Raw genomic sequence first — 21776 nt, 5'->3', positions numbered from 1 at the left:
ATTATAATCAAAGAAAATTATGTTTAATTTTCTAAATAATAACAATGGCATATAAAATGAAACACAAAGAGTATTTATACATCTTTACTGCTACCGCAACAATTGAACACATCTTTTTCTTTAAGTATAAACTTCTATCTTTCTTTTGTCTTTGTATTTTCTGTATATATTTAACGAATGCATGAATATAGAGTCTCAAGGATAATTTTGTATTTTGACAGAAATATATAAATGATTTTTAACGAACTTATTTTTAGAGGTGAGGATTGTCATTCTAACTCTCATTAAAATCTTTGTCCACGAATTTTTTTTAGAACTTGGAAAAAAATATTTCAAGTTGGTGTTTATGAAAAAGTTTTCTCAAGCTCTTTTTAATTTTTGCAGGTTCAATAAAAAAACTACTTTATGAAATTGTGGTAAGGGTGTTTTTCAAATAATAATTCAACACACTTTTTCAACTTATAATATACTTATTAATTTTCGAGCAAATTGTTTTTTACGTATATATGAACATATCTAAATCCTAATTTCTTTAAATTTTCTGTCTGAATATTCCATACTAAATAAATAGACCCCTCAGTCCTCACGTGATCCGCCGGCGAAAAGCAAGCCGGGATTCAGTTAAAAAGTCAAAATTAAATTATTAAACAACAAAAAGCTATATATATGGTGGTGCAATTTTTTCCGCATTCTGCTTCTAATGCTTTTAACGTTCTATCAAACACTTAGCGCACATCACTACCTCCATTTCCGTGATCCGAAGCTTTTCAGGTTCTTCCATTTTCTTCCATTCTTTCTCCATATTACCTGTACGTATAAATGTATGAATATTATAATATATCCCATCTAAGCAGCAGATCTATAATTTCACAAAGCGTACTATTGCAATTTGCCCATCCAGAGACGAATCCAAAATTTTAAATCATTTGGTGCACTGCTTAATATATTAACATATTCTTAATTTTTGCTTTAAAAAATTCTCTGTACATATGTATACTGCACTTTTTTTAAATTTACTTACACACACGTGCATGTTGATCCACCGCATATATGCTGGATTCGTATATGGTTTTTAATAACTTTTTATATATCGCTGAGTAAATCACATTTTTTGTCGGAATTGGACGTTTATTTTCAGCTGAGCTGGTTTTGTATGGATTCACGATTGCGATGAGGTAAGAATTTGGTTGTGAAATTGCGAGACGATTTGCATTTTTCAATGATATAAGAGGTGGAAAAATTCTATTTGATGTGCAGATTTTGAGGTTGGGATTGAAGAAAAAGCGAAAATGAGCGAAGGGCAGAGGTTTCAGCTGGGGACCATAGGGGCACTGAGTTTGTCGGTGGTGTCTTCTGTGTCCATTGTTATTTGCAATAAGGCGCTTATTAGCACACTTGGTTTTACATTTGGTGAGTTTGATAACTTTTATCCTAAGGCACCTTTTTGTTTGTTTGTTTTTGTGTGTGTGTTTGCATTAGTATAATGATTAATTTTACGACTGAGTTGCTTATGTTGTAGAACTTGCTTCTTGAAATGAGGTACTTGCGTTACAATTAACATTTAAGTTACCTTGACAAAGTAAATTATTTCATACTTTTAGAGGGGAATACACATAAAAGATTCCATATCGCCAAAACAACTATTTAGATTGAGGCGTACTTGATTGGTTCATTGATTGCTTTATCATGGTGCTATGAGATTCACAAAGAGCTTATGCGGGGAGTATCTACGATGACTCACTTTTCTTCTGGGACGAATACGTCAACCCAACTAGCTTGGGATTGAGGCATAGCAGTACTAGTTGTGTGTGTGTTTTCTTCCATTAGTATAATGATTAATTTTACGAGTGAGTTGCTTATGTTGTAGAACTTGCTTTGTGAAATTAGGTACTTGCTTCAGAATTAACATTTAATTTACCTTGAAAAGATAAATTATTTAATACATTTAGAGGGGAATGGACATAAAGGATCTCATATAGCCAACTGGAACTATTCAGATTGAGGCATAATTGATTGAGTCGTCGATTACTTTAACATGGTGAATCACAAGAGCTTGTGGGGGAAAAGATTTCTAAGATTGTGTCACTCTTTTTGAGACGGATGTGTCCACCAACTAGCTTGGGATTGAGACGTAGTTGTTGTTGTTGTTTGGACGAATGTCATTCAGTAAACCTCAATATTTTACGCCAAAAAAATGGGTTCGACTGTTTGTAATTAGTCGGGAGCAGAAACAGCTAAAATATTTTGGCTTGGTTATTTCTCTTGTTTGTGTTCTTCTTTACATACACCTTCAGCTATTTTGCAATTATTTCCTCTGGTCCTCTAATGAATAACAACTTACTTTGACAGTTGATCAACTTGGCTTATGTCATACTAGTAGGAGGAGAGAACATAAAATCAGGTCCAAGTGCATGCATAGTAGTTAAACAAAAAGTATAACATAGTGCAAATTACTCTTGTGCATTTACATCTAAAATTTGTTAAACACCTCTTAGACATCCCAGAAACAATTTATTAGGCCGTTAGTTGGCACTTCCATTTTGGTTCTTGAAAAACCTAATAAAAGAAATTCTCAATTGTATTTTGTTCAGCTTTCAGTTCTAACTTTTTATATTACTTTCTCAGCTACGACTTTGACAAGCTGGCATCTTCTAGTTACATTTTGTTCTCTCCATGTGGCTATTTGGATGAGATTGTTTGAGCACAAGCCTTTTGATCCAAAAGCTGTTATGGGCTTCGGAATACTGAATGGGTCCTCCATTGGACTTCTTAATCTAAGCCTGGGGTTTAATTCTGTCGGTTTTTATCAGGTTCGTTCTTTTTCCTTTCTGCTATTAATGACTATCTGGCAAAAAAAAATTTAAACCTGTCTGTTTTTACTAGTGATATTTCAGGTTAAGATCTTTTTCTTCTTGTTTTTAACTCTCTTTTCTTTAAGTTTTCCTTTTTCTCATTTCTTGTCCCCTTATTTCTGTACCTATGTTTCAAGGTATAACAATGTATCCGCTGGGATAATTAGTTTGATATAGTTAAGTGTTTATAAGATCTAGAAGCTGCACGGCATGATTTTACAACTGGAAATAGCTTGTTCCTCTTTGACCTTAAGTTACTCACGATGAATATGTGCTATCAAAATCTTATCATGAAATGTTTAATGGTCATTACGAAAATAACAATCAACATAGCTAGCTGAATTGTAAGGTCTTTTCCATTTTCATTCTTTGAAAAGGGCAGCAGGCTTCTTCCTTTTTGTGGTGAGACACGAATTTACTTGATGTGATGCGATCCTCTTGTTTCCTGTTGCTCTCAAACTCTCATTATAGCTTAATTCTATTTTGTCTCTGCATAGGAGATCTTTAGCTTCTGGTTAATTTTGAAACTTAAATGCAGTTATTTTTTCTGATCTTTTTACTGCTTTTGTATTATAGATGACAAAATTAGCAATCATCCCCTGTACAGTTCTTTTGGAGACTCTTTTCTACAGGAAAAAATTCAGGTAAAATATGCTAGATGTTGACTTACTCAATTTTCTTTACTATTTCCGAAAAGTTCTTAAAAAGTGAGTCTGTTTACACTAGGTAGATGGAGTATCACAGTACATTACCTTCACAGCCATTGTTATTTCTCCTTTGGAACATTTTTCTCTCCCAAATAGTGATCTGTTCTTGTTTTGTTAAGCTTGGAACATTACATTGAGGAAGCTTTTTCACCACCATGTGTTTGGCTCAAACCAGAAGTAATTTCTTTGAATAATTAGAATTTGAGTCTGAATACTGTATCTTGCCCTTATCTGTTAAGTTGAATATCAGAGGCATAACATTAGTCACATATACAGTCATTTTTTCTTGATTTGATAAAGATCAACTTAGACAAAAACTATGGCAAAAGAAAGGTGTTTAAGACAACTATCTGCATCAAAATCTAAATAAAAACGGCAAGTAGTGTCTAGAGGAAAATACTCAGGCATCTTTGATTGGGTATTCGCCCCTTGCATGTGTATTTTATTTTTGGATCATGAAGGTGTTTTTTTTTCTTTCCAAAAGGGGCGATTAGGTGCATTCTGCAGGCTGAAAGTAATTCAAACGCTGGCTAGCTTTTGGACCCAAAAAAAAGTTGGTTAGCTTCTATCAGTGAATGCTAGCAAAAGCGCTTTCATAATCTTAGCTAATTAATTTTTGTGTTAGAAATTCTACTACTTTAAGATTATGACTGAAATTCTATTAGTACTAGGCAAATATCTTAAGTGCCATTAACAGGGTTAAAGGTAAAGCAGAAGATTAAGTTCTTGACAAAATTGTGCTTTTGAAATGCATATATGCCTGTGAAATGCTATTAATCATTAAGATTGTTAGAGCCAACCATATCAATTTTTTTTTGGGGTCCTTAACAATTCAGAGATCCATTTGGAACATTCTCGGTCAATTTCATTAGTTTTCCTGTTAGGTTTTACCACACTCAAGATTGTTTCTCCTATTTTTATGTGATGTTCAGAAGATCCTTGTCAACATGGATGGAATCTTTTTCAAGGAATTTTTTTCTTGCTTAATTCAAATATTGACGATTATTTAAGCCTGAGTTAGATGCAATATTGAGGTTGCAAGTGACTAGTAAATTATCATATAATAATAATGGTCATGGGGCGGTAAGTCATGGAACTATTTGAAAAGGTGAGAGGAGATACCGGGAGATCTTTACCGAGTATAACTGTGCACAAATAGAGCTTATTTTTTGCTCCATTATTATTATTATTATTATTATTATTATTATTATTATTATTTTGATAACTGAGAAGCCTTGAAGGTCAGTGGCGCACGGTTAGAAACTCATGGATAATGAGCCCACCGCTCTAACCTTCTCCACTTAAATACTAGGCTTTTGCCTATGGGAGAGTCCAATTCATGATATGCGCCTAATCCACACGTCACGCATTGCACTCCTACTACTAGACCAAAGTCCTGGAAACTATTTTGGCTCCACTATTGTGATCTAATTAACCTCTATGTATCTGTTGGTCCTGAGTGTTGTTAGTGCTCTATGAAGTAATACTTTTAGCTCTGAAAGTTCTGCTTTCATCTACTGTTTCGCTTTATGCATTTATGAAATTACTCTTTTAGTTGTACATATTTACTAACGAGTTTATTTTTCTCTCAACTATGATTTGCAGTAGGAATATCCAGCTTGCACTTACCGTTCTTCTCTTTGGGGTTGGAATTGCAACAGTCACTGATTTGCAGCTCAATCTCTTGGGTTCTGTTTTATCTATGTTTGCAATTGTCACCACTTGTATTGCACAGATTGTATCCTTTGCTGTATTGTCAATCAGTTCTTTGTCTCAGTGTCTCCATGCCTCCATCCACTTCATAGATACTCAGTTTAGCAACCTTATTTGTGGCAAATAAGATTTAAAACTTTTTTGGAAGTTATTTATATGTATTAGCAAATGCTGTTGGACCTATAATTTACAACGATTGTATCATATCTTTTTCTTGCTTGGATATCTTAACCCATCTTCTCAGATGACGAATACCATCCAAAAGAAGTTCAAGGTTTCTTCAACCCAGCTCCTGTATCAGTCTTGTCCTTATCAATCACTTACTTTGTTTATAGTAGGACCATTTTTGGATGGGCTTTTGACAAATCAGAATGTGTTTGCTTTCAACTACACACCAAAAGTTCTGGTAAGTTAGAATTTTTTTTCAATTGTAAGTTAGATATCATTATTCATTAACTTCAACGTGTTGATGGCAGGCCTTTATTGTTCTCTCCTGCCTTATATCTGTGTCCGTGAATTTCAGTACTTTTTTGGTAATTGGCAAGACTTCTCCAGTCACCTATCAGGTCCTTGGACATCTAAAAACATGTCTTGTTTTGGCCTTTGGGTATGTTCTTCTTCGTGACCCCTTCAGCTGGCGAAACATTCTGGGCATCGTCATTGCTATGCTTGGAATGATACTCTATTCATATTGTTGCACCATTGAGAGCCAGCAGAAGTCCATAGAGGCTGCATCCCATCTCTCTCAGGTATTATTACACCTTTGTTTTTTAGTATTCTACATTATGTCATGTCTTTCCAGAACATAGACAGACAAAAAGGTACTCCTATTTTTCATACTATGGGCCAATGATTTGCAAGATTGCCGGTAATGGAGATTGGAGGCCGGCAGGCCCAATATTACCTCCTCTCATTTCACCTGATTACACTACTGCTAAATCTGCAATGTGCTTACAAATGGATCAGTTAGTGGCACGGCTCCCTTTACTACCTCCTATTGTGTTACCTCATTACACTACTATTACTACTACTGCATTTGCGTTATGATTTGCTAACAAAACTGTTTAGTTAGTTGCGCCCCCATAGGAAGGGCAGATCTAGAAGAAAGTTAATATTTAAACCTTATGCTCCCTTCACTTTAAATCGCTGATCTTCTGGGAACTTGTTTTTTATTAAGTATTAAATTTTCCTATATGTTGGACACATAGATGTACTAATCATATCTGCTGTTTCTGTGTTGAAGGTAAAGGAAAGCGAATCTGATCCTCTAATAAATATTGAAAAAGGTACTGGCAATATGGCGGATAGTATTGTTGCTAAGGCTCCTGGCTGGAATTCTAACAAGGATCAGCACGTATAAAATTTCTAACACTGTCTATTGGCTAGCGGTTGATCAGAGTATAGATAGAAGTTTTCAGCGATGAAGATGTCGCTGCAAAGTTTTCCATACGTCACAGATGTGTTACAACTTACAGCATTTGAATAGAATGTAGCTTTCTATTTTGCAGTTGGTGGATTTGAAGGATAAGGATAGCTGTCCTAATGTAGCAGTTTCATTATTGAACCTTGTTAGACATATATATAGCATATATTTTTTTCCTAGTTGACTATTATGTTCTTCAGACACTCTCAGATCGTTTCTCTCTTGGATTAGTTTGTTCACATGAAGCCAATGAAGATGTTGCAATCGGATTTGAATACATAAAAAGTAGTAGTAATAAACTTTTGATTGACTTCAAAAATAGTAATGCCATTCTTTTTTAGACAAAGGAAGTAACATAGGTCTGTAACTTTGTAGGGAAGACAATCCAACCAAAAACCAGAAGAAAAAAAGAAAAGAAAACATAACTACAAAGTAGATGAGGGATGGCAAAACTTGGGGCACAAAAGTTACTTTTGATATTTCACACCATATTAGCATTTGTCGTCGCGATCATATATTTCCAGAAAGCTGATCCTTGTAACACAAAGATGACAGTGCAGAAAGTAATTAATGTTAGCTAAGAATGGGGTCGTATAGTTGGGCTCGGCGACTCTAACTTCCGATTTCACACACATAAAAATTACTGTACAAACTCACATTTATTTTTATGTGAAAAAGTGAAAAAAGGATTGCACCAGCCGGGAATCGAACCCGGGTCTGTACCGTGGCAGGGTACTATTCTACCACTAGACCACTGGTGCTTGTTGAAACATGAGTAGTTATTTGGTCCAATTTATATTTTTAGTTTATTTGTTTGGCAAAATAATAAATACTAGTATTACTCATTCCCGTACAGGTTATGTCGCTCATTTTGAAAACAATGACATATTTTTTCGTTTGAGAATAATTAATTTACACTTTTGTTTTACTTTTAAAGAAAAATTCTTATTGCCGTACAAATATTATAACACGCTTAAGGTCATAATTTTGAAAAATTAGCACAAGTTTCAAAAATCTTACCAACTAAGAGCCGGTTTGGACATAAGATTTTTTTCACTTTTTTTTTGAAATCAGTGTTTGGCCATAAAATTTCCAATTTTCACTTGAAAATGAATTTTGGAAATTTTCGAAAATTTTAAAAACTCCAAAAAGCTATTTTTCAAAATTTTCACTCAGATTACTCACAAAATTTTAAAAACAACCCAAAATTATATTCATGTCCAAACACAACTCTAATTTTTAAATACCATTCTCATTTGAATTTTTTCCCCACTTTTTCTTGGAATTTTACGATTCTTATGTCCAAATGCACACTAAATTTCTTTCTAAAATAAACGGGAGGGACTATATTATATCAGTAACATTAAAGAAACTTGAGGGTTTTAGGCCTTCATGACTTTTTACAATGTTGAATTTAAGAATATGTCTTTTTTAGATCTCCGTAAAAACAAATCTTTCATGTATAAAAAAAGATATGGGATCATAAAATTAAAAATAAGTTTGTATTGGTCACAAAACCAATTGACCCGAAACTTGAAGGGGCAAAATGATCAGCCGCGAAAATTAGAGTGATTCCAATATTACCATCGATTTACATTGCTCCCCATTCTCTGGAAAAAACGAAAACCCTAGGTTCTGTGAGCAGCCGTCGAGTTCCAGCCCGCTCCGAAAATGGTAAGAGAAAATTGAACTTTTTCTATAATGTCAGTTAAATCTCAGCAAACTATCATTCTCTAAGCTTTTTATTTGTGCAGACGTTCAAGAGAAGGAACGGAGGTCGCAACAAGCATGGACGTGGCCACGTCAAATTCGTGCGTTGCTCCAACTGCGGCAAATGCTGCCCTAAGGTACCACTTTAAATACTGAGATAAGCACACGATGGTTTACATCAATAAAAGATGCTAAATATTATCGTTTTTTTGTTCCTCTGTAACTATTGTTGATGCGTTTTGATTTTAGGTGCATTGTATGATTTTATGTGGTTTCTGAGTTCCATGTTATCTATTGAGCTTTTATGCATAGAGTTGTGAGCCTTTAGTTTAAGATAATGAACAAATTGCCCTGTGAGATAAATGATTTGTACTTGAATGAACCCTGTAGCTCTTGTTCAGACCCTGTATATGTATTAAGAAATTCACTTAAGTATTTATAAATATTTGAATGTGAACCCAGTTATTATTGTATATTAACTCAGGTCACCGGAGGAACTCATAAACTTCAAATACTGAATCCGCGTCTGAAACATAACTAACCTCATCTAGTTTGAGATTCAAGTGTAGCTGGTTGATTGACGCGCAGAGTTGTAAATGCCTGCTGGTTAAGTCCTTGTCGCCTTGTTGATCGGGTTTGATGAAAGTGGTGTGCATGTTCAGTAGTAGTTTGGGAACTTTATCAGTTTGATGATTTATGTTATTTAGTATAGTTCATATTGTGGAAGTCCGTTCTCTGAATTATAGCTGAGATCTAGGGTAGAGTGTCTCTGTTTTGTATCTTATGACCAACATGGTAACAAGAGAGGTGTGTGGCTTAACTTTCTTTTGACATTGTAATCATGCTATGATGTTGATATAAGACAAGTTTGTTGACAAGAGTTTGCAACTTAATTTGATGCTTAGTACTCCTATTATGACAGGACAAAGCCATCAAGAGGTTTCTTGTGAGGAATATTGTTGAGCAAGCAGCTGTTAGGGATGTGCAGGAAGCTTGTGCTTTTGAAAGTGAGCCTCCTTTTTTTCCTTTTTTTTTTCTGTGGATATGTTGTGAAAGAGCCTACAGTGGGCCTTTCTTTGTTCTGCAGTGATCCTCGTTGAGCAATAGTTTATACTCATACAGCAGCTAACATGAAATATATTCTCTGCAGCGTACACTCTGCCTAAGCTGTATCTGAAGATGCAATATTGTGTATCATGTGCCATCCACTCTAAGGTGGTTAGGGTCCGCTCTCGAACTGATAGGAGGGTCCGTGAGCCTCCACAGCGATTCAGGCGCCCAAGGGTATTCTACTTTCTCTATTTATCGTTGAAGCTTTTTCGGCTATCTAAATTGAAGATCAAATTTTAGGAGTGGAAGGCAGTTTTCTTCCTCTGAAAAGGAAAGATTGGAGCCTCAAACAACGTTGTTTTAAGGCCGCGAGACGAACCAAACACAGTCTCAAGTAGAACTTCTTGCCTTAACCAATGCCGCTCGTACTGTGGTTATTCCCGAGTTTTTCCTTTTTCTGGCTGAACCCGATGAACCAATAAAAAGACTAACAATTAAAGCCGCTTGACTTGGCCAATGCAACATTACTTTGGGTTGCTGCCAATCTTTTGCCAGACTCTCTAGCTGAATCGGCTTGTGCATAGATTTAGGCCTTTCAATGCTTTTTGCAACATACATTATGAGCTTTAGTGCACCAATCTTCTTATGCTTATCTAAAGCTTCTTTGTGATTATTTCAGGATGATGCTCCAAAGCCTGGTCAAGCTCCACGGGTTCCTGGAGCTGCTCCGACAGCAACAGCTCGTACTTGAGTGCCAGCTGTTTTGATCATGTTGTTTAGCTATAATGTGAAAGTGACTATGAAGTTTTGTTATATATGGTAGTTTTGAGTACTTTTTTGGTTCAGTTTAATGGGACCAAGTACATTATTTTATGGCATGAAATTCTGGCTGGAGAGTAGAGATTTAAGTTCTATGAATTTAAGCATTTTCTGTTTGCTTTGAGATATCACATCTGCCTGATTGGTCAAATAATCAGTTCTTTTTTTTTTTTAATTGAGTACCAAATACAAACCTTGTTGGAAGCAATGCCCCTGATGTAAGACTTCTCAAACAGACAACCCTTACATATTTTGAATTTTTTGAGTCATTTTGCTACTGGGATATACTATACTCCTTCCGTTCCAGTTTATTTTAACCTATTTTCTTTTTGGTCCGTTCTAAAAAGAATGATCCCTTTTTAAATTTGGAAACAATTTAGCTTAAACTTATAATTGTACTCTTAATGAGAAACTTTTATAACCACACAAATATTTTGGGTCTATTTTTAACTTGTTTAGGACCACAAATTTCAAAGGTCTTCATTTTTTCTTAAATTTTGTGTTCAGTCAAACAGATTCATATAAATTGAAATGGAGGGAGTACGATATATTTTACTTTCTAGAATTAAAGTTAGAAAATGGTATATAGCCCGTTTGCCTTACTAGTTTGTCTAGCCATAATAAAGCTTTCATGTTTGTTGTATTGTCATTTCCCTTTCCTCGTGAAATTTCCTAACATCCATAATTAGAAAATGAGATAACTTCAATAGATAATTGTGAAGTTTTTAGTCTTATTTGTCAAGGGTCACATACTTTTCCATTTCTCACTAGAGTTTGCTTTGCTACTGCCAACAATTATTACGTAAAGGGCCTTATCCAAACAAACAGAATCATTTGTCCCATCTGTGGTAGCTTTGTTTTTTCCTTTTGTATACAGTTATGTCACTAGGAAGTTACACGCTTAAACCATGACCCAATAAGTTTGGTGGCTTTACGGCATTAATCTTAGAAAACAACTCTTTTTAGTAAGAGATACTAAATTAGGGCAGCTCGGTGCACTAAGCTTTCACTATGCGCGGTATTTGACTCAAAAGATGTTAAAACCTTTTTGAACAAATCAATTAAAGATGAAGGAATAAATCGTAGCCAAATATAATTAATTCCAAATCAAAACGTAAATGATAATGAACGCATATGGGGCGAAAGAAACATGATCGATCTTATTAAGATTCAACATTGTCTTCTCCATCCATTGATGAGAAACTAAATTTACATGTATTCTTTGGAGTCATTTCCACGTTTACTGAGATACAAGAAAAAGGCTTTTTGCCCTCTCTCTTGGGAGAAAGTGCAGAAGCCCCCCTTTTGAGAGCTTTTTCTTGGCTATAATATAGTTGAAATCTTTTTATCCATTGCTTGACTCGACCCTTTTTTGTCACTAATGTATCCTGGTCTTGACTTTATGTGTTGCCTTTTCTGATTTGTCGGATGTCTCAGAGGAGAAAATGGAGTGGACTATATTGACTTTAACCGCCTGATTACCGAGGCGGGGTGTTGGGCGACCTGGTCGTGGTGATCAGATTTTGACCAATACAGTTAGTTCCTCCGTCTGTCGAGGTCGTCCTATGTCGGACTCAGTAGACGGATCATGTTCGTTACAAAGTCGAGAGAAATCTGGCCTACAACTTTCTATTCCTTAGTCGCATTCTGTGGGTTTTTTGGCGGAAGGGTGGCGTTCTTTCGATCCTCATGGACCGTTGCGGCGGTTTCGGAATCGAGACGTTGGTTGGCACTGAAGCTTTGGTTCGTGGTTACACCATTATGATACACGTTCCTGGGAGACTGAAAAGTTTCGTGCCCTATCAAATTTGAATGGCGACTCTTGGGTTTCGTGCTTGAGGAATTTATGTCTCTTATAAATATAGGGAACTTGTCATTTGATTGATTCACTTCATCTTTCGCTTGAGGGAGTTCTTCAGATATAGGTTTTTCTGAAATCTCGAATTTCTGCTTACTTTCTTGCTCACTGAAATCTCTCATCTCTTCTTCTTATTACTTCTTTTTGGAACGTTTTCTGCTAAAAAATGGCTGGTAACTCTTCCCGCAATAACCTTCCTGCCGCTAGTCCGGTACCGGAGAGTTCTGTTCCGGTCACTGGAGGGGCGGATGCGGCGGAGGACGAGGAGATTCCTTTAATGGTTGAGATCTTGCCTCGTCCGTGGAGAGAGGCGACTGACTTCAGCTTTAGCAGCGGAGCGGAGCCCAAACCTGTCCCCTCCGTCGTGAGGGAAAGGGGGATTGTAGAGTTGAAAGAAAGGTGGGGAATCCCCAATTACATTGATATGCGGCCGGTGGAGGGAGACGACATAGTTCACTTCGACCGTCTCGGGTACTGCATGTTCTACGCCTACCCCTTTATTGTATGGTACACACTCCCTCTTCCTATGTTGGTGGTGGATTTTTGCCGTTTCTATGAAGTATGCCTCGCCCAGCTTTCGCCTTATTTGTACAAGTTATTCCTTATGCTGCTCAAATATGCGGAACTTGCCGGTCGTGAGTCACTTTACGCCGTATGCTCAGCATTTTTGCTCCTCAAATGATCCGTGGTTCGATGATTCACATGCGTCCTCGGGGGTCGAGGAGTCTGGTGGTGAAGATGGACGACGGGACCAACCGTCGTTTCTATGAGAACTACTTTTATGTGCGGACCGAACACATTGTGGCGGACCCAACGGGATTCCCTGAGAGATGGAACTTCGCACGTAAGTTTGTATCTTTAGTCAGTGAAATGTTCAACCATTTTCTGTGAGTACTAAACTGTCTCATCTTTGTAGCTGAGAGATTGCCCCTGCCGCTTGTCAAAGGGATTCGTGAATAGGTGGAGGCCATTCTTCCCCACACAGTGGGTGTTCGCACATGGTCGACCTTTCATGAGAGGTTTGGACGCAGGCCCCTTACAGGTGGGATGGCGCTTTCATCTATTGTTCTCTATTCTTCTTCTTTATTTTTTTTTGTTTAGCCTCTTATGTATCATTCGTCGTTGCCAGGGAGGGTGCGGAGAGTAAGGGCACCTCAGCTAGCCTTTCGTCAGTCGGCCGCATATGCTCGCCCCATCGCAGTATCCACTGTACGACCTTCATCGAGGGCTGCTTCGGTTGAATCTGCGGCCTTGTTTACTCCAACGAGGGCCGCTTCCCAGGACGAGGTCCCGACCAATATCGTTCGCCCAACGGACGAGTCACCATCTACAAGAGAGGAAGAGGTGCCTTCAAAGAGACGGAGAGTAGAGTTTGAGACGGCGCCCCCAACAATAATTCATCTGGATGACTCTCCCCCGACGGGCTCCGGAGAGGGTGTTATTGCGACTCCCCAACATTGGGGCGGAACAGAACGTTGGAGTTGTCGGTGCCCGCGATCAGCAATCAGAAACCCCTGCCGTTGTCTTGGCTCAATCAGAATACCCCGCCATTGTTGACAATCAACACCTTGTCGTGGTAGAGAACCAGACCTCTAGGGCCGTTGTTATGACTTCGGACGTGCCCTCATCTTCTGTAGAGGGTGTGTTTCCTCTTCAGCAGCAGAAAGGGGAAAAAGCGTGGTGGTTGATGACTATGAGTCTAAGTCGAACCTAGACCCCGACGACGTTAGGATGTTTGTGGAGGGTCTCACTCATTTGGTGGTTAATTCGAGGGGCTCGGCCTGTATCCTCCAGATCCCTTCCGGTGTTAATCTCTTGGCGGAGGGGAAAGATCTGGTACCGCAGTTTAGCCTGTTGTGCTCCGAAGCTGAGAATGAGTCCCTTCGGGATGTTCCCGATGCTAAATTGCTGGACGAGGTGGCCGTCATGGGCTTGAGGGTACGTTACATTTTATTTTTGCTTTATGCTTTTGCCCTTTTCGAAAGTATTAGTTTAACCCTATCTTTCTGTTTTCCAGACATACATGGTGGAAGTGGAAAACATTCGCAGGGCCAACATCCGGGCAAGGGTTTTCTTGAAGATGTTGGAGAAATTCCGTTGCTACCGTGATAGATGTCGCGAGATACACGAGCGGCTAAGGACGGATCCCCGTAATCGGGCTCTTGGTGAGGAGTTGGAGAAAAATGATGCAGACCATCCGCAACAAGAGTGAGCTCGAGGACCAACTTCGCATTAAGGACGAGGAGCTCGAGTTGGGTAGGGGGTCGCGGCAGAGTACGAGCATTTACAGGGTAGGTTGAGGTCGATGCAGTCATAGATGGACCAGAACTTTTTCACGATCAAGGCGATGAGCATGGAATGGACGAGGAAACTGACCGCGATGGAGCGCAAAGTCGCTGGCTTGGAGAACATTGAGAGAGCTTGGTCTGAGTATTTGGCGAGGGCGACGGCTCTAGAGAACACCATTCGTGTACTCCAGTCTGAACTGGAGTCAAAGAGAGCGACATCTACTCTAAGGGAGGCGAGGCTCGAGGACCGCATTGGCGTGATTGATCAAAAGGCATCGGTTCTAGGAGATCGGGTCGCGGCCCTGGAGGCAGAAAATGAACGATTACGAGCTCAAGTTGAGTCATCTTCCGCTGTCGTTCCTCGCCAAACGCATAAGCTCTAGGTTTATGCTGAAGCCCAGCGGGACATATATAAGAGTTTGTGGGAGGCAGGCACCGTGGCCGAGGCTAGTTATGAAGAAGCACGGGCGAAAGCTCGTGAGGCTTGCATTAATTGTGGATATGACGCGGCGACGCCCGAAGCTAATGGGGATGCGGATGATGGTAATGGAGAACCTCTTGGAGACGGTGATGACAATGGTGATGATGATGGTGGTGATCACTTGGAATGAAGAATGTTATCTTTTGTTTTTTATTTTTGTTTGGTTTGTCGACTATTGTTTGTTCGTTTCTTTTTTTATTTTGGTTGGCCTAGGCCATATGTAGGCGGTGGTAGTCCACAATGTGACCTTGCATAAATAAAAATTCTTTTCTTCGCTATTTGCCTTGTACTTCACTTTTATTTCCACCGTTCACGGCTTTGGTACAGGATGGAGGCTCGTCCGACGAGTGCCGGTTTTTCTTTTCTTTCGGTGATGGTTGACCTTTAGGGACGTCGTTTAAAATTTATCGAAATGTCGGCCCGTCGTTGTTCGATCGAGTTCGAACTCTTCTTTTCATTTGGCGAAGGCCCTTAGCCTTAAAGGGTGTTATTCCGAACTTATCGAAATAACAGCCCATCGTCGTTTGAACGAGATCGAACTCTTCTTTTCTTTTGGCGAAGGTTGTTAGCCTTAAAGGGTGTTATTTCGAACTTATCGAAATAACAACCCATCGTCGTTCGAGCGAGGTCGAACTCTTCTTCTCTATTGGCGAAGGCTCTTAGCCTTAAAGGGTGTTATTTTGAGCTTATCAAAATAACAGCTCGTCGTTGTTTGAGCGAGGTCGAACTCTTCTTTCCATTTGGCAAAGACCCTTAGCCTTAAAGGGTGTTAATTCGAACTTATCGAAATAACAGCCCGTCCTCGTTCGAACGAGGTCGAACTCTTTTTTTCTTTTGGCGAAGGCTCTTAGCCTTAAAGGGTGTTATTTCGAGCTTATCGAAATAACAGCCCGTCGTCGTTCGAGCGAGGTCGAACTCTTCTTTTCTTTTGGCGAAGGCTCTTAGCCTTAAAAGGTGTTATTTCGAACTTATCGAAATAACAAACCATCGTCGTTCAAGCGAGGTCGAACTCTTCTTCTCTTTTGGCGAAGACTCTTAGCCTTAAAGGGTGTTATTTCGAACTTATCGAAATAACAGCCCGTCGTCGTTCGAGCGAGGTCGAACTCTTCTTCTCTTTTGGCGAAGGCTTTTAGACTTAAAGGGTGTTATTTCGAACTTATCGAAATAACAGCCCGTCATCTCTTCTTCTCTTTTGGCGAAGGCTTTTAGCCTTAAAGGGTGTTATTTCGAACTTATCGAAATAACAGCCCGCCATTGTTCGACCGAGGTCGAACTCTTCTTCTCTTTTGGCGAAGGCTCTTAGCCTTAAAGGGTGTTATTTTGAACTTATCGAAATAACATCCCGTCATCGTTCGAGCGAGGTCGAACTCTTTTTTTCTTTTTGCGAAGGCCCTTAGCTTTAAAGGGTGTTATTTCGAACTTATCGAAATAGCAGATGTGGTCGTTCGAGCGAGGTCGAACTCTTCTTTTCATTTGGAGAAGGCTCTTAGCCTTGAAGAGTGTTATTTCAAACTTATCGAAATAACAGCCCGTCGTCGTTCGAGCGAGGTCGAACTCTTCTTTTCATTTGGCGAAGGCCCTTAGCCTTAAAAGGTGTTATCTCGAACTTATCAATATAACAACCCGTCGTCGTTCGAGCGAGGTCGAACTCTTCTTCTCTTTTGGCGAAGGCTCTTAGCCTTAAAGGGTGTTATTTCAAACTTATCGAAATAACAGCCCGTCATCGTTCGAGCGAGGTCGAACTCTTCTTCTCTTTTGGCGAAGGCTCTTAGCCTTAAAGGGTGTTATTTCGAACTTATCAAAATAACAGCTCGTCGTCGTTCGAGCGAGGTCGAACTCTTCTTTACATTTGGCAAAGGCCTTTAGCCTTAAAGGGTGTTATTTTGAACTTATCGAAATAATAGCCCGTCATCAGTCCCGGTTTCTGGAGAGTCGGTCATATTTCGTGGGAGTCCCAGTCCCTTTTGCATTGCTTGCACCGGGTGGTATAACGCTGGTGAATGCGAGGTGTTGATATTTTGTTTAGGTTCGTGCTGTGTATGCCCCATGGTTTTCTTGTCTCACTTCTACCGTCCAGCTCGGATATGTTGCCGGCAGGAGGCATTTCAGCTGTGTTGAAGCATTTTTCGGCCTTTAGTTGAGATGTTCCAGTATACGCTTGTCCATGTGGATCTTATGTGCTTTCCCGGACAAAAAATGAGAGGTAAGGATGAGATTTCCTTCGCTCCTGCCCGGTGATCCGGTGGGGGAATACATGTTGGTGGCATCGCTTGCTTTGTTTAGTATATCGATGGTTGATGGGACAAAGATTTTCGAGCCCGGTGATCTTGCTTGGCTCTTCTTCCTCTTCCGCGCTACTTTTGGTAAGTGATTTCACTTCTTGGTTTCGATCTGAGAGAAACTAGGAAATTTTCAATAAGAAATCCCCACAAACGACGCCAAATTGTTTGACTCAAAAGATGTTAAAACCTTTTTGAACAAATCAATCAAAGATGAAGGGGTAAATCGTAGCCAAATATAATTAATTCCAGATCAAAACATAAATGATAATGAACGCATATGGGGCGAAAGAAACATGATCGATCTTATTAAGATTTAACATTGTCTTCCCCATCCATGGAAGAGAAAGTAAATTTACATGTATTCTTTGGGGTCATTTCCCCGTTTTCTGAGATACAAGAAAGAGGCTTTTTGCCCTCTCTCTTGGGAGAAAGTGCAGAAGCCCCCCTTTTGAGAGCTTTTTCTTGGCTATATATAGTTGAGGTCTTTTTACTCGTTGCTTGACTCAACCCTTTTTTGTCACTAATGTATCCTGATCTTGACTTTATGTGTTGTCTTTTCTGATTTGTCGGATGTCTCAGAGGAAAAAATGGAGCGGACTATATTGACTTTAACCGCCTTATTACCGAGGCGGGGTGTTGGGCGACCTGATTGTGGTGGTCAGATTTTGACCAATACACGCGAGGTCCGGAAAAAAAACGGACTATAATAGCGGGTAGAACTACGCTGACGAAAACATTAGCATTGTCTGTCTACATAATTTAAAACCTTTTAGTAACTAGCTTACATAATGTACAAACAAAGAATAGGATCTTTTAAAACAAGAATTATGGTCTCGCATATAAGTGTAGAGATAGAAGGGGAGCCACTAGTAAAGTTACTGTTATGTGACCGGGAGGTCACGTGTTCGAGCCGTGGAAATAATCTCTTGCAGAAATGCAGGGTAAGACTGTGTACAATAGACCCTTATGATCCGACCCTTCCTTGAACCCCGTGCATAGTAAAAGCTTAGTGCACCAGACTGTTTTTTTTTTTAAATAAATAAATTATATAAGTGTAGAGATGGAGAGAGATGTGACATAATCCTTCGACTTGTGTGGCCCGCTGAGCAACAGAATTCTGAAAATACGAAATGGATAAAGAAGTTTGGATTTTCCTCCTATGCTAAAATCTAAGACGAATAGCTTTAAGTCCAAATATCTCTATTCACTATCACTTCATAGAACAATTATTGTTCAAAATATGAATTAGTAAAAACTTTTTTAAACGAGATAGTCACGCAATTTATATTTTTTTAGCCGAGGATCTATCGAATATAATTTTTCTATTTTTACAAGATAGAAATAAAGTCTGTGTACGTATTACTCTCCTCAAATCCCACCTATAGAGACTATACTGAATTTTTTATTATTGTCATTGAGATAGTCACATAATTTAATACGACACTGATACAAGAAGTTTTAGGGGATATGTGCAGTGGGAAAGCCTATAATTTTCGCTCACTCCTCTATAATATATTTCTCCAATATTTCTTTTCTTTTTTCAACATAGAGAGAGAGATCAAAACTCCTTTTTCGACAGGCAAGTTGGTCTTCACATGGTACCACTTGACATGTTATCTTGATATTGATCTAAGGTAATAAATTATATATTTTTCCATTACTTTAATAATGTAAAAAAATATTTATTTACATTAAATCAGTTGAATATAAATCATTTGCACATTATATAAATGGCATTATTCGCTTAACCATGAACCGTGTTCGGTGCACAAAGTATTCCGCGTTCATGCATGGTCCGAAGAAGGGTTGCACCCTAAGGGATGTGATGCAAACAATCTACCATAATGCAAGCATTAGTGACTGCTTCCACGGCTCGAACATGTGATCTATAAGTCACACAGAGACAACTTTAACGTTGCAAGCATGGTTACGTGATATATCTTGTTACTTTAATTTGTAACTTTTAAGGTTAAATTTTTAATGTGGGTAAGGATAAATATTTTCCCCTAAACTTGGAAACCTTTGTACTATTCTTGTTTTATTCTAGTGGAATCGTTTCTTATCTTACTTTGATACTTTATATTCTCACAAATTGTTAATTTTTGCAAGGAATTGATAGTAGATGCCTAAAGTTTGTTTCATTTTCGTCCTTTTTATTAAAATGTAATGCATATGAAAAACGTTTCAAGTACTAAATAGATGGTCCACCAGAAAATAAGAGTTTTGAATCTTATCTTTGTTTTGGCATATGATACGAAATAAAAAAGGTGAAATTTGCTAATTTTGCTATTTGTAGATTATTAATGATTTAGTATTAGGACCAAAAATGTTAAAAGGACCAATTGTTCAACTATATTTGACTCAATTGAATGAAATCACATAGAGTACGTATATAAATAAATAAGGGATATTATCACTTTTAACATGCACCATAAATTATTTATATTCGATAGTCGAAAAAGTGTATAAAATTTGTATAATTTTTGTATATAACATACATAATGTATATATATACAAAAAATATACAAATTTTATATATTTTTCGACTATTATTTTTACAGCGGCTATACGGTGTCATTTTTTCAATAAATAATCATTCATTAGATGATAAAATTTTGTCGTATTAGAAAAAAGAAAAGAAAAAATCAAACGGTTACGTTATATACGTATGATATTACCTCGTATTGTCTCGTTTTCACAAACGTGGAAATATTAAATAAGAAAACTAAATTAGATACATTTATTTTATTTTCTTCTTTATACTCATCAAAAAAGGTAAATTCATAATTCTCTTAGCTAATTTGTCATTGGAATAAAATCCAGGAATACGAGTTCCGGATTTTCTTTCTTTTGTTATAGGAATTTACCAAAACAAGAGTGTGGGATTCTTTTGAGAGGATGAGTGGGTAAGATGGAGGCAAATTTCAAATTTTAAAATGATTTCACATAATATTTTTAATTGTTACTATATCATTTGAACCAAAATTAGTAAGTAAATATTGTTATGGATTTCGTAGAACTTAGATATATGGACGAAAGATAACTGGAATAACTCTGTACAAATTAGTTTACATAAATTTTTAAATTCTTTATTTTTGTATCATTGGAACAAAAAATTAGTAAATACTAACTTTATTTTGGTCCAAAATATATATCCTTTTACATAATCTTTTTTTTTTTTTTTGGTAATAAAGACATATATTAAAAACACATACTAAGAGTCATTACATAGTACATTACAAATGGGAACTGTTCTAGGACACGTAGTTCCTAGCTTGTCCCTTTCCAAAATAGAAATAACAAAAGTAGGAGGAATAAGATAAGTTGTTAAGCTTCCAAGTGTTGGTAAACAACTTCCATTCTTCGCCATTGAATCAGCCGCATGGTTAGCCTCTCTGTAGACGTGCTGTAGTGGCGGATCACCTGCTCTACTCAATAGGCATCTGCAATCATCAATTAGATTATAGGCACAGTCCTTATTATCAATTAGATTAATGAGCTCCTTACAATTCGTTTCAATAGTGAGAGGGAGGTAGTTGTTCTCTATAGCTAATTTCAGGATGTTTCCATGTAAATGTTGGTTGCATGTGAAATACCCATGTTGTATCCCGAAACTCATTCTCCATTGCCCCGTCTGATGATTCCTCCTATTCCACCTTTACCCGGATTTCCAAAGCACGATCCATCCACATTTAGTTTATAAATATTTTGTTGTGGCGGGTTCCATTTGATGAGGATGGTATCTCTAGTTATTGAGGATCAATTTTGATTTGTGGCCAGGAGTTTATATTCCATGGCTTTGTTAATACTGTTTTTTAATAGGAGATGTTTGCTAGTGTTGTTGAATATCGTCTCATTAGGGAAGGACATCAGACCAGACGAGATAGTCATTGAATCTAATGTTCGAGCTACTTTGAGCTTTTAACCAGATGTGCAATGTGTATTTGTCTGGTGGTTCTGGAGGGAGAAGTTTGAAGCCAACTTGGTCCCAGATAGTTTTGGAGTGCTTGCACCTAAAGAACATATACATTATATCTTCCCTCTCAATGCTACAAATGTTACAGGTTGGAGAGTTGGTGATGTTCCTGTTGAAGAGCATTTGTGATGTGGGGAGTTTATTATGGATAGTCGTCCAAAGGAAGAATTTTATTTTATTGAGAGTATTAATTTTCCATAGCCATTTGTAGTCTTGTGTGGCCCCCTCTTCTCTCCCTTGGAGCATTTCATAAGCTGATTTGATAGTGAAGATCCCATTGGTACTCTTACCCCAGCTATATTTATCTTCGATAGGTTGAAATTGCTTGATGTATGTGCTATTGATTTTGTTCTTAACCCCGATGGGAAACTGGAATGATAATTTGTTAAAGTTATAAGAATTATTTTCAATAATGTCTGCTAATGGTTGGTGTTGTTCATGATTCATTAATGGCCCTTGGATTTGGGCTCTTAGCGATTCCTTATTCTTCTTATTATCAAGAAAAAGTTAATTTTATTTTTTCAAAATTTGTTCTTATTTACATATTTCAATGTGTCAAGGTAACATGTAATTAAGGATAATTTAATGAATACATCTTTTTTTCTCTACAAGTTTGT

The 21776-nt window shown here is 37.8% G+C and overlaps 2 protein-coding genes and 1 non-coding gene across 3 annotated transcripts; 2 read left to right on the top strand and 1 right to left on the bottom strand.

The window, feature by feature from the left end:
* Window positions 1-628: 628 nt before the first annotated feature.
* LOC107799060 (UDP-xylose transporter 3) lies at window positions 629-6882 on the top strand. Its single transcript, XM_016622131.2, has 9 exons — window positions 629-771; window positions 1139-1175; window positions 1258-1410; window positions 2626-2810; window positions 3429-3496; window positions 5165-5297; window positions 5517-5678; window positions 5749-6021; window positions 6516-6882. The coding sequence occupies exons 3-9, from the start codon at window positions 1290-1292 to the stop codon at window positions 6630-6632; spliced, it is 1059 nt and encodes a 352-aa protein (XP_016477617.1). The 5' UTR covers window positions 629-771; window positions 1139-1175; window positions 1258-1289; the 3' UTR covers window positions 6633-6882.
* A 503-nt stretch (window positions 6883-7385) lies between these two features.
* On the bottom strand, window positions 7386-7456 carry TRNAG-GCC (transfer RNA glycine (anticodon GCC)). The gene has a single exon. It is a non-coding gene; the product is annotated as a tRNA-Gly (tRNA).
* A 774-nt stretch (window positions 7457-8230) lies between these two features.
* Window positions 8231-10400, top strand: LOC107799053 (small ribosomal subunit protein eS26x). The gene is made up of 5 exons (XM_016622123.2): window positions 8231-8369; window positions 8450-8542; window positions 9328-9412; window positions 9556-9689; window positions 10135-10400. The coding sequence occupies exons 1-5, from the start codon at window positions 8367-8369 to the stop codon at window positions 10204-10206; spliced, it is 387 nt and encodes a 128-aa protein (XP_016477609.1). The 5' UTR covers window positions 8231-8366; the 3' UTR covers window positions 10207-10400.
* Window positions 10401-21776: the final 11376 nt, after the last annotated feature.

This window comes from Nicotiana tabacum, chromosome 8 (assembly GCF_000715075.1).
Source record: "Nicotiana tabacum cultivar K326 chromosome 8, ASM71507v2, whole genome shotgun sequence".
Classification (NCBI taxonomy): domain Eukaryota; kingdom Viridiplantae; phylum Streptophyta; class Magnoliopsida; order Solanales; family Solanaceae; genus Nicotiana; species Nicotiana tabacum.
Note: the sequence above shows the minus strand (reverse complement) of the source record. Positions and strands in the feature narration are given on the sequence as shown.

Coding starts and splice junctions, on each gene's coding strand:
- LOC107799060 (XM_016622131.2), top strand. CDS start 1,290: ATGAGCGAAGGGCAGAGGTTTCAGCTGGGGACCATAGGGGCACTGAGT. Junction 1,411..2,625: donor CACACTTGGTTTTACATTTG/GTGAGTTTGATA, acceptor TTACTTTCTCAG/CTACGACTTTGACAAGCTGG. Junction 5,679..5,748: donor ACTACACACCAAAAGTTCTG/GTAAGTTAGAAT, acceptor TGTTGATGGCAG/GCCTTTATTGTTCTCTCCTG.
- LOC107799053 (XM_016622123.2), top strand. Junction 8,543..9,327: donor GCGGCAAATGCTGCCCTAAG/GTACCACTTTAA, acceptor CTATTATGACAG/GACAAAGCCATCAAGAGGTT. Junction 9,690..10,134: donor AGCGATTCAGGCGCCCAAGG/GTATTCTACTTT, acceptor TGATTATTTCAG/GATGATGCTCCAAAGCCTGG.